This window comes from Varanus komodoensis, unplaced genomic scaffold, assembly GCF_004798865.1.
Source record: "Varanus komodoensis strain SLA01 unplaced genomic scaffold, ASM479886v1 scaffold33, whole genome shotgun sequence".
In the NCBI taxonomy this organism is placed as follows: domain Eukaryota; kingdom Metazoa; phylum Chordata; class Lepidosauria; order Squamata; family Varanidae; genus Varanus; species Varanus komodoensis.
The window spans coordinates 6787223-6805018 of NW_025335817.1; the positions used below are offsets into that span (position 1 = coordinate 6787223).

General features: G+C 42.1%; 1 protein-coding gene and 1 long non-coding RNA gene across 2 annotated transcripts; one reads left to right on the forward strand and one right to left on the reverse strand.

The window, feature by feature from the left end:
* The first annotated feature begins 341 nt into the window (after window positions 1–341).
* DUT (deoxyuridine triphosphatase) lies at window positions 342–12759 on the forward strand. The gene is made up of 7 exons (XM_044438964.1): window positions 342–584; window positions 2227–2434; window positions 4661–4752; window positions 7527–7571; window positions 11306–11380; window positions 11823–11893; window positions 12493–12759. The coding sequence occupies exons 1-7, from the start codon at window positions 542–544 to the stop codon at window positions 12547–12549; spliced, it is 591 nt and encodes a 196-aa protein (XP_044294899.1). The 5' UTR covers window positions 342–541; the 3' UTR covers window positions 12550–12759.
* LOC123027766 lies at window positions 2940–16842 on the reverse strand. Its single transcript, XR_006415564.1, has 3 exons — window positions 16832–16842; window positions 9310–9313; window positions 2940–2992 (listed from the first exon to the last, which is right to left on the reverse strand). It is a non-coding gene; the product is annotated as an uncharacterized LOC123027766 (long non-coding RNA).
* Between the last annotated feature and the right edge of the window lie 954 nt (window positions 16843–17796).

Genomic DNA, 17796 nt, shown 5'->3' on the forward strand with positions numbered 1-17796 from the left:
GCCTTTTTGCGAATTAGGGTCGTACTTTTGAGACGGCAGTCCTCTTTGAGGGGTGTGCAACAGTAGACGGCAATGTCAAGCTCGGCCATTCATTCCACTAGCCCCGCTGAAGCCTGATTTAGTCCGCCTTTTCCGCCCTCCCTGTTCTTTTTTCCTTGTGCGTGGTTTAAATTATAAGCCTGCAGGCTGGGACTATCGTCTTTTGCTGATTATATCTATAGTATATAGTTCAATGCACTCCGTTTCCTCTTCGAAAGACACCTGTATCTGTACTTATCAGCAAGCACGTGCACATGTTGTGCCAGCCCGTGGCCGCTTTTGCCGGCGTGTTGTGCCCTAGCCGGACAACGGGGGACACTTCGCAAGGAGAGTGGGAACAAACGCCAAGGCCGCCATCTTGTCTCGCAGCATCTGGGCGCCCGCAGAGCAGGAGATGGGCGGCGGCGGCGGCGGCGGCGGCTTTTCTCCTGCCTCGTCCCATCCAGCTCCGTAAGCACCGCTCTCCCTGCACACTGGAGGCCAGAGAAGGTCGCCGGCCGCCATGACCACCGCCGCGCGCTTCCTCAGGCAGCTTCCCGAGTGCAGTAAGAGCCGCGCGCCGGGCGGGGGGTGGGGGGAGGTGGCCGTTTCTTCCGTTGTTCAACGGCCGCGCAAACGGCGCGAGGCCCCGCCCACTTGAGAAAGCTTTGCCCGCTCGGGGCGACGGGACCCCCACCCTCTCACCCCCCGCATGTCTGGGGATTGGACTGTTCTCAGAAGCGGTTCTCATCCTTGGCGAACGTTTTAAAGAGGCGACACCATTCCGGGGGGGGGGGGGCGGCTGGATGGGAGAGGACTGCAACGAAGGCTGGGCCAATTTCAGAGGGCACTGCAGCTGTGCACTCCTACAGCTCCCATCAGCCGCAGCCTGTGTGGCCAATGGTTAGGAATGCTGGGGGTTGTGCTCCTAAATCTCTGATAGACGCCTGGTAAAGGAAGCTATCCTATACAATTATGTTATGTTAGTCGCGAAGTCGTGCCCGACCCATCGTGACCCCATGGACGACATTCCTTAAGGCTCTCCTGTCCTCCACCATCCCCCGGAGTCCAGCTACGCTCACAATACAATTGTAGGCAACAACAACAACAAAAAAAGGCCTACAACTCCCAGCATGCCTCACTCAAGACGGTTAGGGCATATGGGGAGTTGTACGTCTTTTTTCTGTCAAATATATGAAGGATTGCGCTCTAGCTGAAGGAAATGATTTATAATTGTCACACCGATCCGCAATTAAGGCTCGAATCAGTTTCTTGTCAGGGCAAACAGGTTTATTTACAATTGAATACATGGATCCATGGGTGCCTAAAATAGGAACACCCCCATGTTACTTTCCTTAGGGTTATCTAGAATACACAAAATGGGAGTGAATACAATACACGGGAAGGTGATTGGATACATTTCACTCTAATTAGATGTCTTTGACAAGCCTTCTAAAGTTACCTTGAATAGGCCTGCTAGAAAAGATTACATTTGTGAACTTTATAGGGTCAAGGGGGCACTTTGGCAAACCCATAAAGTACAAAGATAGCAATTGACAGTTACCCACTAATGGAGTGGGGTCCTTTGGTCTTCACCACCAGACACTGCGGCACCCTTTGTGATCTGTTTATGGCAAGGCAGTGAGGCGGGATGATATACCTTGTTTTTCTGTGTACATAAGATAGACTTCAAGAGGACCAATTTCTCAGTTTCTTAGAGCACCATTGCTGGTCTTTTGAGAATGGGAGGCGCCACTATTGGTATTTGCGATGCCCTGACCCGGCGTCTTAGTTTTTTGGGGGGAAAGTGGGAGTTCCTGTTCTTTCGAACAACATCGGGAATAAATGCTTTAAGACCGCCACCCTCAGCCTTCCCACAGTGCATCTTCCCGTGACTAAGCACCCCCGTATGCGAAGAGCAGAAACGTGTCTCTGCTCCTGTTCTGGGTGGTCGTTGCGCGGGAGAAAGAAGCGGCGAGCTCTTGCTAAAGCGCCGCATCCGCTCTCTTTCTCGACGCTCCACTACGCCAAGCTCTTCTGGGGAAGAACACCCGGAATATCGCTCTGGCGAGTCCCTGCAGCAGTGCCGCGCGGCTTATCTCTATGGCGCTCCTGGCCCGCTCCTTCGCCCGAAGCCCCGCCCGTCGGTTCAAATAACTTGGCGGGAGAAAAGGCGCGAGCCGCTCACTTCTGCCTTGGTCTCCTCAGAGCGAGCGGGGTCCCCCTGGTCTGCCGCCGCCCGCCTGCCCGCCATGCCTTGCTCTGAAGCCGACCTTGCCTCGTCCCCCAGCAAAAGGTTCAAGGCCTCCATCAGCCCCGAGGGGCCCAGCCAGAAGCTCCGGTTCGCCAAGCTTTCCGAAAATGCCTTTACCCCTTCCAGGGGCTCCTCGCGGGCGGCGGGCTATGACTTGTACAGGTGAGCCGACGAGCGAGCGAGTATTCTTTCTTACTATTTACGTGCATTAAAGGAAACCTCCTTTTATAGGAGCACGGTTGCTCGCCGAAGCTTTGGCTCTAGGCGGTCCATCAGGTGCGCTTCTGCTAAAGCAACTGATTTCATTGAAGAGAGAGAGAATGTGTGTGTGTGTGTAAAAGCATGCTGCATTGTTTTTGTGGAGTATATTTTATCTGGGTACTTTATTGTTGTTCATAGGGCTTTAATGTTTGTAAACGACTCAGAGCCCTCTGAGCTATTAAAGCAGTATCTAAAAGCAGTAAATAAATATGTAGGAAAAACCAAGCCTAAGAACAAGATTCGAAAATGATAAATCTAATTATTTTATACTTTATCTCCCCCCCACCCCAATTGCAAGATCTTTTACCTCACTTGTACTTGGGCTACGTCTACACCAGGCATTTTTATGGGTATTCACATGCCTGACTAGTCACATGAGGTTCACCATTCTCTTGCTAGTTCCACCATTACAGAATAGCAGAGTTGGAAGAGACCAAAAAGGCCATCGGGCCCAGCTCCCTGGTCAAATAGGCACATTTTAAGTTAAAGCATCCCTCTCAGATGGCTGTCCAGTTGCATCTTGAGTGCCTCTGTGTGGGAGAGCCCATGATCTCCCGATGTCACTGGTTCCATTGTCCTGCTCTAACAGGAAGTTTTTCCTGGTACCTAGCCACAATCTGGCTTCATGTAACTTGAGGCCGTTTTTCCATGCTCTGCATGCTGAGATGATCAAGAAGAAATTCTGGCCTTCCTCTTTGTGAAAATCTTTAAAGGACTTGTAGAGGGCTATTATATAGCATAGGTTTTTTCACACTTTTAATAGTGTGATGTTGTCATTTTCCCCTAATGTGTATATAGAGAGGTATGTGCTAAGCCTGCAGCATTGGTCTGGGCACAGGAAGAGTGGCCTTGGTAGGCTGAGATGGAAGTGTTCCATTGACAAAACAGCAGCGACTCTGAGCAGCCATTTCAGTTGCTTTCCTACCTCCCACAAGGCTTCTCTCTCTCACACACACATGGTTAGTGAACTGGAAAGGAAACACAGTGCTGTTTCTCCTCCTTTGAAACAATAACTTTTGTTAGTTCACTTTTGCCCCCTTGCTTTCAGGAGCAACTAACTGACAAGGAACCAAACTGCATGTCTGCTTAGAAATAAATCAACACAGGAGAGGAGCTTCACTATTTTGAAAATCCTTGGTTGTTCTCTGTTTTTACATACTCCATTTCCACTGATGTCACCATAGTGCTGAACAACAAATAAAAATAATGCATGAACATAGAATCATGGAATACAGTTGGAAAGGGCCTATAAGGTCATTGAATCTAACCCGCTCCCTCTATACAGGACTCCAGCGCAAACGTAAGGACACGTTCCTGGGAGCAAACATTGAACTGAGTGGGACTTACTTCTGATTAGACGTACATAAAATGGTGCTGTAAAACATGAAGCAGCAGTTCACATTGAGATACACTTGCTCCAGGAGTCACAGTCTTAGTAGTTCATACCACCAAATACTTCCACACAATGGTGCTTCATGGCAAATATGATAAAATACAATATAAAAACAACCCTTTAAAATTGCCTTCCCTTGTATTTGTGCACTTTTCAAAAGCTGTCTAAAATTAGGTGACTGTAGTGAAATTGCTTTGCACATATTTAGTAGTCTTTGATACAGATTGTGCCCAGGATTGAAGTGTTAGAGGGACACCTAGGAAGGTATTCTATTCTGTATTTTATGCTCCATTGTTGAAATAAACATAAATCTGCTAACCTTTCATGTTTAGTTTTCTTGCACATCATGTACTATTTATGTCATTTAAAAATACTTGTATAATAATCAATTGTGCCCATGTGCACACAGGAGGACCTCTAACACACTGTTTTTGCATTGCTAAAAATAATCTGAAACGAGAAATACTTTTTTTTTGGAATGGGACAGGTCAACAAAGCTCACAGAATGGCGCTCCAGGGACTTGTTCCAGTCCGAACCTGAGTGTTTCCAGGGTTACTTTTAGCAGTGTGAGGGCCCCATTGCACGAGTGGTTGCAGTTGCAAGTGTAACAGAATCAATGGAAGCAGAATATCCCCATTGCATGCTAATATTTGAATGCCACACTTACTGCATAATAATCTATATTGATAAATTATCTGTTACTGTGTTAACATACATTCATTTGCATTTCAAGTGCGTATGACTGTGAGATCCCTGCTTCAGGAAAAGCTATAGTGAAAACAGATATTCAGATTGCCCTTCCTGCTGGGTGCTACGGTCGAGTAGGTAAGTTGGCAAACAGAAGGGTTCTAATCTTGCAAAGGCTTTCAGGGTTCCTTTCAGGAAATTTGCACAATATATTCTTTAATTCTCACCACTCTCCATATGTATTCTTTTTTGGAAATCATCCCAAAAGTTGCTAGCTCTAAACCAGTGGTGGCAAACCTATGGCGTGCATGCCACAGCAGGCACACAGAGCCCTTTGTCAGCTCATGAGCCAAGTCGCCCCAGCATCGCCCCATCAGCTAAGCATCGGATAACAGCGCACATAGAGGCCATGCACATGCTTGGAAAGGAGTAGCAGCACCAGGCAATGACATAGAAAACAGAGCGAGTCAGAAGGGGCCTCCTGGGCCATCTAGTCTGACCTCCGGCACCAGCCGGCTCCGCTCACGACATGCCCACCATGTGGACGTCCAGCCTATCCTTGAACACCCACACCAATGGGGCCTCAATGACCTCTCATGGAAGCCCATTCCACACCCTCGGGGTCCTGACTATAGACTCATTGGCCACAACTCATCTGAGCTTTCACATGACCGGTCAGTGCTCTGCCAGAGATATATCGATATTTGCTTGGACTGGCTGTGAGTTGTTTTTTCTAAACTAAAACCTAAGTTTTCAAGTTTTATTGCAGTGTTGGCACTTTGCGATAAATAAGTGGGTATTGGGTTGCAGTTTGGGCACTCAGTCTCTAAAAGGTTCATCATCACTGGGTTAGGGTTATAAAAATGAGGTGTCTTGGTATGATTTTGATGGTTGGGCTGTGTTAAGAATGGGCAGAAATGATGAACTGTGCAGAAACAGCTGCCTAAGGAAGACTTTTTCAAAATCGCCATCTTTTCTATGGAACTTTAGCCCTATGTTAGGGTTCGGGGTGTGCACCAGGGTGGGGTTTGGGTTAGAAAAATGAGGTGTCCTGGTATGATTTTGATGGTTGGAATGTGTTTAGAATGGGCTGAAATGATAAGCTGTGCAGAAAATGCTACTCAAGAAAGGCTTCTGACTCTCCCTGTGTTACATAACTAAGGCATCTTTCTTTTGGCATATTTGTATATTGCACCAACTCACCCTGGCAATAAACTTCGGTGAGTTGGTTGCTATATGAACAATTCATAGTGACTACAATAGATAATTTGCCCTCACAGTAGGTTGATCACCTTCCTTCCTCCAGGGTCCTTGTGCCACTATCTCTGGGGAATCCTGTGGCAGAACCAACTTGTCTTCTCTGCTACAATCTTTCCTAGCACTGCCTAAACTTAGTAGAACCCCACTTGCAAAAAGGACATAGAAAATCATATCTCCAGTAAACACCTGGTTTTAAAGGAGGTCTTAGAGTTTCAATATCCATTTGGCTTGACTGCCAGTTTTCAGCTTGCTGCAACTTTTTGGACTGTTATCCTTTTCCCCTTGGAGATCATGAAAGCTGCTTTGACAGTGGATTTTCATGAACCCCATTTTGACAGCTTCTTCAAAGTGCCAAGTTTCACTTTGCTGGAAAACATTTTAAACGAAATGCCATGCACTGTGTGCAAACACATTTTTTAAAATATATTTTAGCTGTGCAATTATGTGACTGGAAATTTGTAGTCTTGGCTTCTTTGGTGCTGCAGGTACCACCCCTGGACATTAAGTCAAAGAAAATCCAAGTGGAATTAGTGTTCCCTTTGCTTTCTTTTGACAGCTATCAAGGGAAAGCAAAGGCACAAGTGATCTTAGCTCACAGAAAAGGATTACTCATCTTTTCTCTCCCTCTCTGACAGTCCTCAGGATTAATGTACACTTTACACTGTTTATTCAATATTTTAGGTATTCAGGAAGGTGTAAAATGTATACCATCCCCTATTTTTTTGTGGGGGGGAGTTTAGACAGTTTGAAAACTGACTGTTAAAACCTTGGGCCTCCTTTTAAAGCAGGGGGTTAACAGAGCAATGGCTAGTTTCGGACTAGGAGACAGGGTCCTTTTGGTTTGTTGTCACCCCAGTTTTTTGGTTTGCAACTGAAATTTAGTCAAGTGTAGCCAGTACCACACATACAGTCCAATTCTAAATCTTACTAAGTCACCAAATATTGTTTTGAGTGCTGATTACAAATTTTCTGTTTTAGTTCAGTTTCACAAGCCGTGGCATTTTGTCAGCAGGTCAGGGTTTTGAGATATGACTCACTAAAGCTCTTAGTATGTTTTTAGTTTCAATATAAGAAAGTCATTTCAGTGTGTCCTTTTTACTTGAAGTCCTTAAAGGTGACTCTTATGTCCCTGGGCTATTAGGAACTTGTTAATAAAAGAATTGCATTCCAGCCTTTTTGATGTGTAATATTATAATATGACTAGAGTACTTCTGCTTGCCCATATAAAATGCGTAGTATATGGTAAACCCTTTATTCTGAGGATGTTTTCTTGCCTTACCTGAAATGAATGACTAACCACTGAGAAGGAAGAGGAACATCATAGCAATTGTTCTGTCATGTAATACAACTGTGTACTGGACGCAGCATCCCATGCCGGTTCCAGAAGCATGGCTCTCTTAATTTAGTCATGTTCATATATGTCATATCTCTAATATTAATTAATCTGAGTGAGTCTGCATAATGCAGCCAAGAAAACTAATATTGCTACATGTAACTCCCTTAAAAGCAGCTCTCAAGTCTGTGTGTATTTTTGCTGAAAGCAGCCATATAAACTTCTTGCTTGCTAATATGTGCAAAGCGCTTAAATGTAGTTGGTGGTGAATAAATTGCACTGGATATGATGTACATTTTTCGTGCTTTTCCTCTTTTAGCTCCTCGGTCTGGATTAGCTGCAAAGCATTTCATAGATGTTGGTGGTAAGTAAGCTTTTGTATGGTATGACACCTCTGTAAATTTATATTTTCAAAATGAAGTTTATGCTTAGGTTTTACCCTGGGAGTAAAAATGCTAAAGGGCAGGATGCAATGTTTCCCAGTAACTAAATGAACTAAAGTTACAATTTCAGTGGATAAGTGGTTCAGTGTCCCTTTTAAATACAGAATAGTGGATTGCACAACACTTCCAATACCTGGACTGCACAGACCAGCAAAAACAGGGATGCAGGGAGCAATTTTACCAAACTTATCACCCTTGCAGATTTTCTTAATCTTCTATCGGTTGTATCATGGCAAGGGGGAATTAACACCAACTCCAAGATGATGTTGCTAATCTGGGAAAGGGCCTTGGATCCAGTAAATCCAAAAATGTGTTTGCTCCACCCCTAACATTGCCTGATTTGGGGACTACTGCCTGCGTTTGCATCACTAGTGGTGCACCTAATAGCTGTGTCTCTTTCTGCTGGCATAAGAGGATCCTCCAAGGTGAACCCCTTCTTTGCCCCTGATTGCTGACATTCTTCTGCTAGCAGAAGCACTTTGCCACTTCCCAATCTCAAAGAGGTTAGGATTACTTTGTCCTAGCACAGAGCACACTATATACTCCCCGTACTTTTATATAACCCAGGAGAAAATTGCTGATAGACTAGCTTATCTTTTAGGTAAATTTGTCTGTTCTTCATTAAGAAGCCCTTAATAAAACCTTCAGGACAGCCCAAAATTCCTTCAGACATAGTTTGAAAACTAATTATAAAGAGAAATCATGGATTCTTGATCATTCAGCATGCCCATCTGAGTTCAAACCTACAATATAATATCTATCCTATATCATTTTTGCACTCTAACATACAGTATAGAAGATCATGATATGCTGCACACTTAATAATTTAATTACTATTAATATAGTCATATTGGAAACATTTATTTGTAGTATTATTTGTAATTTTATCAGTGCTCTCAAGAAAACTCACACTACTTGCAATGAAAGAACAGAGCCCATGTAAAGGAATGCTAATCTCTTAACATGGGTTTTAGTTGATTATGTGACAAAAATGGGAAATGCCTCTTGATTGTGTTTCCATTTTGCTTTTATAAGCACTTTTTAAAAATAAAGTTTTAAATATGCTACCTGATCCGGGGTGGGGGGGCACCTGTTTATTTGATACAACATAGTAAGGTAGGGTTACAACACTTAATCAAAGTCAGATTATTTGAAATCCCAGGCAATAAACAGCATGTCTGGGGAAAGTTGGAAACATGCATGAGTCTGAGAATCACAGCTGGTAGGTGTGGATAGTTTTCCTACAAGTGGAATGCCAAAGTCTTGAAAGAGTAGGGTTTTTTGCCTTACATCAGTACTTCCCACTGCCAGGTCTTGTGCATGAATTTTCCAATTATGCTTTCCACCCAAAGTACAAAATGTAGATATAGCATATAAAGAGCTTTGCGAACTAGGTTCAGGCTGAATGTAATGTACCCTCAACGTACCCTTGTGTAAATGTCAGGCTGGGAATTAACAATCTTAGAGTCAAATCTGGTTGCATTTGTTTTCCTCGTGACCCTTTTCTCCAATTCTTTTCTCCATTGACTAAAATTGCATCTCTGGGCACAAAAAGGTCATTTGAACTCTGCACTTGGTTCAATCATATCCCAGCTGGCCTTGTTCTAATGTGAAAGATGCCCTATTAATCACGTGGTAGTGAAAGATGCATTGTGTTACTCCTCTTGACAGCCAAGAACTCTCTCTGGTTGGCCTGTAGATGCACACAATAAAGTATCCCTGTGTCGCTGGCACTTAACCTTCACTAATGCAGTCAAATGGATTCCTTGAACCCCTTCGCTCGCTTGTTCTCAGTCTCTTGACGCTACTCACAAGCATTCTACGATTCAACAAACTTCTTTATATCAAGTGAAGCCTGAAATTAACCTCGTTTGGACATTTGCAATACTACGTTTAGCACAGAACTTTATTAATACCTTTAGCTGCAGCATAATACACAATCTCATTTCTGTGTGAAAGGAGTACCTGGCAGTATAATTCTCATATGACAATGAGGTGTCAAAGCCTTGTTTGTTTGTTTTGTTTAACTATCTTCCATGTTTCTCCATTAGTTTTTTTGGGGGGGGGGGCTGTGCTTCCCCAAAATCAATCCCCTTGATTGATGGGTGCGGCATAGGCTTCCTATGCAAGTACACACAGGAATGATATGTGTAGCATGTTTTTTTTTTTTTTTTTGAGTGGGGGTACACCATCTAGGGTGAGGAAGATCTTGAAAGGCAAAGACAGACATCTGACAATGCCAGCTAGTTGCTCCAGCATTGTTCCTCTGCCTTGGCTGTTTTATGACAGAAATGAGGTGTTCTGTCCTTTATAGTTTTAGATCTATGTTGGAAAGACCTTTATGTATTTCCTGACTGTCGTGGAGCTTGCCAGAAACCTTTCTCCTACAAATTGGCTGACAACACCATTGCAGAGTAGATGAGATGAGCCTCCCTCATGGTCTGATCATGAAAAGTAAAAAGTGGGAGAGTTTAAGTTTAAAATTTAAATATTCTAAATAAAATCTGCCAGAGAGATGAGTGACTAGCACAATTGGAAGCAAAATAGGCAATTAAACTGCCATCCTTGCTGTATTTTATGCATTTTTCTCAACATATCTTTTTTTTTAAGTATGAGGTATCCTTTGGCACAACAAAGAAAAGTTCTATTAGTTCTGCATTGTTTCAGTAAATGAAGTGAGAATGTTATATAAGAAACCAAATTTAAGATCTCCCAATAATTAATACACAAGCTGAATTTTATTATGCTTTACTTGAGATTTGCTGCACCAAATACCTCTGAAGAGGTTTGGAAAGCTGAAATGTACATTTGGCTAAACCTAACTGCTTTAATGCATCTGCATAGTCTCTAGACAGCAAATTTTTGGAATCCATTGTTGCTTTTTCAGCTGTACACTGAATATTTGAAATACTTGGTTCTCGGTTATATGTGATCTTTGCAGTTGAGTAAATGGACCTAATGCCAAAGGATTCTGTTATACTTCTTAATAATAAAATGTGAATTTAAATTCACACAAATTAGGAATAAATCTATGGTTGCGGAATAGAGCTGCCATTGAATTTGACCTCTGATTGGGTCACATACACTTCTCATTTTGCTACTTTGTTTAAAATACAGTAATGCTAGAGAGTCCTTTTGAATAAAAATGTTTTAAAGTCTATCATATTTCTAAAAAAACTTATGGGAATCTCTGTAACAATATATTTGAGTGTCTTTGTTTGGAATAAAGGATTTCAACACTATGTTCTTAGTTTGGCAGAAAGAATATCACATTTCATGGTGAATATTCTGCACTGAGACCCAACAGTGAAGCACCTGTATTCTGCCATATGTTTCCTTTTGGGTTATTGATATTAAATTACAATTTTCTGTCTGGATAAATTGAGAGTGGTGGAAACAAAATGGTAGAATCAAAATGCTAATGCTGGCAGGCAACAAGAAGCACACAGGTCCAGTACCCATTCTTAATAAACTTTGGTTTATTATGCTAGGAATATTATGCTTCACCACCTCATTGATTTCATTGTAATGTGAAACTAAGTCATAAGCAACCCATATCATAATGCTTGAGTGTTTTGAATAGCCAAGCACAGTGTGAAATAAATATGTAATAGAAATAATTTTGATATACTTGCTAATCATACTATTTTTACAGCTGGGGTTATTGATGAAGATTACAGAGGAAATGTTGGTGTCGTACTGTTTAACTTTGGAAAAGAACCCTTTAAGGGTAAGGATTAAACTTGGTGATTTGTCGAAAGTATAGTATGTTTTAGTAAATTAGGATTTCATTTCAAATTGGGTCATTTAAAAATGAGATACTGCTTTAAAAATCCTCCTCTATGCAGAAAAAGCGGGGGGGCAAACTAATTCACTCTGAGAGGAACCCTGTGTGTGACTTTGTACTCCAGGGAATAAAGGCAGCATATACATAATAAATTGTATTCTCTTTTACTCTATCAGCAGTTAACTTGCAGGCAAAAGGAAGAACAGTTTTTTTTTTCTCTTGACGCACTTCCATTTATGCATTATTTCTTTAACCATTTGGAATTTTTATTTTTTGAAAGAGAAAGGAAAGATAGGACCATAATGCATTTGTGTTGTCAATTATATTGCAGTATTCTTAAATCGCCACTATGAATATTGAATTCTTTATTGTTTTGGTTTTGAAGTTAAAAAGGGGGACAGGATTGCCCAGCTGATATGTGAACGGATCTACTATCCTGAAATCGAAGAAGTCCAGGTAAGGGACTTGAAACATTTCAAGTTAAAATGTTGGATACTAGCCCAGGTGACTTCATTCAAACAGAGTTGAAGAGAAGGAGTGAGATCCCACCAGTGCTTGAAGTACACTTTAACTTCAGAGTGTTTGTCATTTACTAACTGCTGTACTTTATGGGTTAATCTCTTGCTCTCAATCAGGAGAGATACGAGCACGCAGCCTATTGTGGCTGAGTTTATCATCAGGAAATACTGCACTGTGCTGTCGTTGCGTGCAACCTGTGGGCAGCTGGTTGTGACCTCTCCTGTTGTACAAACCAGGCAACGTGGGTTGTTTGAAGGTTAGACATTCCTCAGATAAAACCTTGCGTTACTTGAGAGTTAACACTTAAACAACTCTGCTGCCTTGGGGTTCACATGACACAGGAAGGCATGCCAAAAAAAAAAAAAAAAAAGGTGTCCAGAGGCACCTTGTGTAACGCAACGGCTGCCATGAGTAAATTTAGTTCAGGTTGGCTGTTGAGGTATGCAGACCTGGTCATTGCAGTGGACATTAAAAAAAAAATACAATAAGAGGCAGTAACTTTTAAGATCGCTTGACTCCGTTTTTTCCCCCCCCAGGTGTTAGATGAAACAGATCGTGGTTCGGGAGGATTTGGATCCACTGGGCAGAATTGAGAGCAGCTATGTGCAATGTATCGTTTCATTTTGTCTTGTATACAGCATTTTTGTATAAATAAAACTTTTTTTTTACTAGATGAGTGGAAGTTACAGCTATTATGCAAGAAAAAGTATGTAACAGTTTTAGTGAAATATGGCTTGGCTTGCTTGCTGTAATGCTGCAGCAGTGTAAATGAATCTGCAAAGGATAAAACCATCAGATACTCATTTATGTTGTCTTGTGACAAAATTCTTCCAACGGCGCTTCACAAGAAAAGATGAAACAGCAATAAAATACTTAATATAAAAACGTGGTTAAAATACAACTGAAACAATGCAGCAGCATTGCAACAATGCAACACCACACAAAGGGTCTTGCCAGCAGTTGTCCCTAGTAATTTCTTAGGTGAATTGACTTGATTGGCATGTGCTGAGCTACAGTGCCGAGCAGGACGATCTTACCCAACAAATCCTGCACTTCACAAATGCTCTGACGTGAATCTTTACGCCATCACCTCTCTAGTTGCCATTTGCAAGGGCACGTGGGAAAAGGTTCAGCGGTCCAACTGGGTCTTGCTTTTTGAACCACGGGGAATGATACTTTTTTCCCTTGTGCTGTGTTTCCTGTTGCTGGATACAAAGGTCCACGGAGCCTTCTAACCTATCCATGTAATTGTCTTCAATATTTCAGTAGTTGTACAGCCTCAGCATTCTTCTCAGTTTTTCTAGCCTTTGCAGCTGCTGTACTTCCTAAGTTTGCGATAAGCCAGTGACCAGGTACCAGCTAACTAGAAGGACTCGTTGGTAAAGACCCTGATGCTGGGAATGATTGAAGGCAAAAGAAGAAGTGGATGGCAGAGGTTGAGATGTCTGGAGGAGTCACTGGAGAGGGGGGGTGGGGTTGGTATACTCCGGGGGACGGTGGCAGACAAGAGAACCTGGAAGAATGTTGTCTACCATGGGGTCACGAAGAGTCGGGTACAACTTTGCAACTGAACAAGAAGGGAATTTGAGGGTGCCATTTCCCACCTAAGACTGGTGACCATATTTCCACACATTCCCAATGTTGGGTGAACCTTGCACTGTCAGTTTTACGATACTTACAAATGAAAACGCTTTCCAAGAATGCAGCTGTTCTTGTTCTTAAAACTGAGACTTTGATGTCACTTTTTTCAGTTACCTTTTGCAAATGGGGGCACTCAAAAGTTCATGAAGACACTGGTGGGGAGTGCGCCTCTTTCCCAGTGTGCTTCCTGCATGGGCTTTAGCATAGAAGTAAGAGTGAATCTAGAGTATTTTAAGGATTCTACCTCTGTAGTCAAGTACTGCTGTGGTATAAATCAAAAGTAGAAATGCCTTCTAATTTTCCATCCAGCTGCTTCAAGCAGAAAGGCAAAAATTAATGAATTGGTGAAAAATTCTGCTTTGGAGGGTCACTTCTATGCAGTTGTTCTAACTTGTTTCTAAAACTGATAATTATGGTTTTTTATGGTATTTAAAAGCTTTCAGGCCTTTCCAGTTACTATATGTGAGTGAAAATACTTAATATCCATGAGGAATCTTCACTAATAATGTAGGCAAGAGTGTAATGTGCAAATGTTATCCAGAGAGGGATACAAGTTTGTTGGGAGATGACAGAAAATGCTGGGGGGAAATGCTGATGAAATTGTCACATGCACAGGTCTGTTGGAATATTAATTAGCCTTCAATAGCTTACCATCAAGCTAAAAGCCTCTATGTGCTAACTACCCCTTCCAAAAGAGACAAATTCTAGGCTGTTTTTATAGCATGTTATTCTCTAGCTGGGCTAGATGGAAGAAACAATTGGTTCCTTATTTCCCTGGCCCTGAGAATGGTTTACGCCAATTTTTAAATTTACCGAAGAGACTTTTCCTGGCCTTGTATGCTTTAAATGCAATGCCAAATGAAAACCTACCAGAAACTTGAAGAAATTGTACAGATAGAATGAATCTGCTATTGTACGATTTCCAAAGCTGCAATTTCCTGCACAAAAACAGGAAGAGTAGTTAGCTCAAATAAAATGTGGGATGCCACATCTGTGAATTTTCTTCAGAGGCAAAAATACGTTTCGTTTTAAAAATTACACAAACTGCAAAAACTAACTATTTGAGCAGGAAATGGAAGAAAGACGCTTAATGATTGATTGTGAGACAGCACGTGTGGGTTAGTTTGCCTTCCATCTGGGCACAGTTGCCCTCAGCATACTTCATTCAGCAGCAGTGCTAAATTATGTGACTGCATGCGGTTCATTGCAGGGTGCTGAAATCTCCTGCCCTTCCTGCCGGTCTCAGGATCCTCTCTTCTGTACCGACTGCAGTTTCTGAACTGACTTGAAAGCCAGTCCTAAGCAAGAACATGGTATTTTAAGCAGGTGTGGCCATCATAGTGGAAGCAACAGGACCTTCATATATATTAAAAACTTTCATATCTATGATTCGTTGCAACCTTTTCAGCCTGAACCACTGTGCAATTAACTGGGCAGAAGGACAACTTTACATGTGCACATCTTAAGTTTGAATTTGGTTAGCACACTGTGCTCTGCCTGGCCTCCGAGGAGCCCAGGGTGCCATGCATGCCTTCCCATTACTGTTCCCAATGGTCTTTGGAGGTGGGTGAGGAGGGTAAATGATTCAAGGTCACCAAGGGGAGCTTATAGCTGAACAAGGATTTGAGCCTGGGTCCCTGGGTTAGGCACAAACCACTGGGCCAGGCTCTCAACTTGCCCTTGCCTTGCATGGCAGAATTACACAGATGGTGTGTCAAGCAGCCATCAAGCTTTGTCCTAGCATCAGTCCACAAACCCGGCCTTTGTTGTGAGAATGGACTCATCTCGGCCACTTGTATGGTATACTTAGAGCTATACTAAAAGTAAAATTCTGCGTCATGAATGAGATTTAGCACAGTGTACGGTATGTAGTTTTTCTCATTGCCATGTTCATATGTTGCATTTGCTCATGAAAGTTGTCCTCATCAGCAAATTGTTAGCTGAATACAGCCAGCTCGTCCCCTGCAACATTTTCGCAGTGCTTAGGCAGGTGTAAAAAATAGTCTTGTTGCAGTTGTAGGTTGCTATACATGCCAAGAGGGTTGGAATTTAAACAGATCTGGTCTGACTCCTGCTTAATGCTGTTATAAGGATGATCTAGAAGCCACTGGGGATTGAAGCCCTATCTCACACATTAATTACTCTGACATCTGGGCTTTTGCGATCTTTTAAGGATACTGTTCCTAATCATGAAATGCAGAAACTTAATGAAAGCTGAAATTGTTAAGTAGGTGAATGCCATTGCTGCTGTTGCAATCAAAGGCTTTTCTGTGGGATCTATTACATGCAGCCCTACTAAAGGTTTCATGCCACCTTTTCCATATGTTACCATGATCCTTAATTTTAAACTTTTTAATTTTAAGCTGTAAAAATAGTTGAGACAGTCTGGGAGCACTGCATCATGCTTAACAAACTAACCACTAGATGGCACTTGAAGTTTGCCTTTTATTCTCCCTCTGGGCACACACTTCTGCAAGGGGTGTCCCCCCTCCCCCAGTTCTGTAATTAATCACTGATAATTCCCAGTGGGACTGTGTTGGTGGAAAGCAACATGTAGCAACAGTTGAGTGAAAGCTGGCGAAAAGCAGGACTCTCGAGGAGTGGAACAATGTCTGTAATTGAAATAAGGTTGGAAGTCTGAGCCGTTTGCACAATCACTCCTGGCTCAGGAGAACAACCAAGGAGGAGCCAGTGGCCTCTTTCCCCTGCTGGATTTCAACAAGAATGGAAAATTGCGATGAAGAGAAATATCCTGCTGGCTGCCACCACAAACTTTTATCATCTGTTCTCTCATTATTTAACTTTTTTTTGTCGCCATGATGGTAGTCATAAGCATGTAGAACCCCTTCATTTTGAACTAAACTGCTTTGTAAGAGCATGACTTCCTGAAACTTGTTATAGCTTGAGAATCCTCCTGAATATTCCTCAATTACTGTGTTGGCTGGAACTACTGGCAACTCCTCAGACAGGTACTTGGTGTCTGCAGTCACTGTTTCTTTGGCTCGAGGACAGTAAAAGAAGTTTCCGTTTTAAGCAAACTTCTGTGACCCTACCTATTTCCTGCCCTGTGAAATCTCCTGGTAAGAATAAGTGTCCCTTTCTTTAGTTAGAGTTCAGCATGTGTTTTTTGGCAGGCCTGTCGTTTTCAACCTGCATGTTTGTGTCCTCAACTGAAACTAAAGTGAACACTCTGCTTCAGTGCTTCCCAGCTTTTGCAGAAAGGAAAAAAATCACGCTGCAGGCCATTCCAGTTTGAAGAAGCGGTACACAGCACTTGCGACCCTCGAGTGTAAAGAAGAGGGTTCCGTTCCATAAAACCTTCCATACACCAAGAAAAGAAGTCAGGGTATTTTATAATGAGTAACAAGAATAGAGTCAAGTTAATGCATGAGATGAACAGGGTGCTAAACAAACTCCTAAAAGACAGTGTAGCTTTCATTCCTCAACTCCCAGATACCTTTAGTGTGTGGTTGTCACACCTGGACAGTGAAACCCTCAACAAATCTAACTTTTAAAGGATGTCTCCCTGTGGCATCATAACATGTAGAACATTGGCTTTTTCAGCCGCTGCATAGTACTTTTTTCTTGTTTATTTTTACTAATGTCCATGTTAATTTTCAGTTCATAAATACAAGCCATGGTAGAAACATGCCAACATAACCAAACTCATACCAGGTGTCTCAGTAGTCAACAGGGTTGTACTGGATTTTAAACCTCCTAATTCCTTTTAAAAATAGACTTCATTTTTCTATTTAAAAATATTAATCTTCCCTCTATGGCTCAAATTATATTAATTAAATCATAATCCTCAATTTGCATATTAACTCTATTCTGTTTATAGCCATTCAACTAGCCATCAGTTGGGAATATATCCTTAATATAATGATGCGAGTGGGTATAAAGAGTATTCAGAATGTACAATTTCTGTGATTTATCCTAACGCCAAAAAATCCATTTGGGAACAGAAATAATCATGTAGTTCTTAGGGTTTTAGACTGGGTTTTGGGAGATCTGGGTTCAAGTCCCCACTTGGCCACAAAGTTCACTGGAGGACTTTGGGCCAGTCACTGACTCTCAATCTAACCTACCTCAGGGGGTTGTTGTGAGGATAAGATGGAGAGGAGAAGGCCTATGTAATCCACCTTGAATTCCTTGAAGGAAAAAGGGTGAGATATTAAATAGATCAACAAATACATAAT

What these genes read in the sequence shown, in the direction of transcription:
- DUT (XM_044438964.1), top strand. Translation starts at nt 542, where the DNA reads ATGACCACCGCCGCGCGCTTCCTCAGGCAGCTTCCCGAGTGCA. An exon ending in GCATTTCATAGATGTTGGTG is followed by an intron (nt 7,572 to 11,305) that starts GTAAGTAAGCTT and finishes CTATTTTTACAG; the next exon opens with CTGGGGTTATTGATGAAGAT. An exon ending in CTGAAATCGAAGAAGTCCAG is followed by an intron (nt 11,894 to 12,492) that starts GTAAGGGACTTG and finishes TTCCCCCCCCAG; the next exon opens with GTGTTAGATGAAACAGATCG.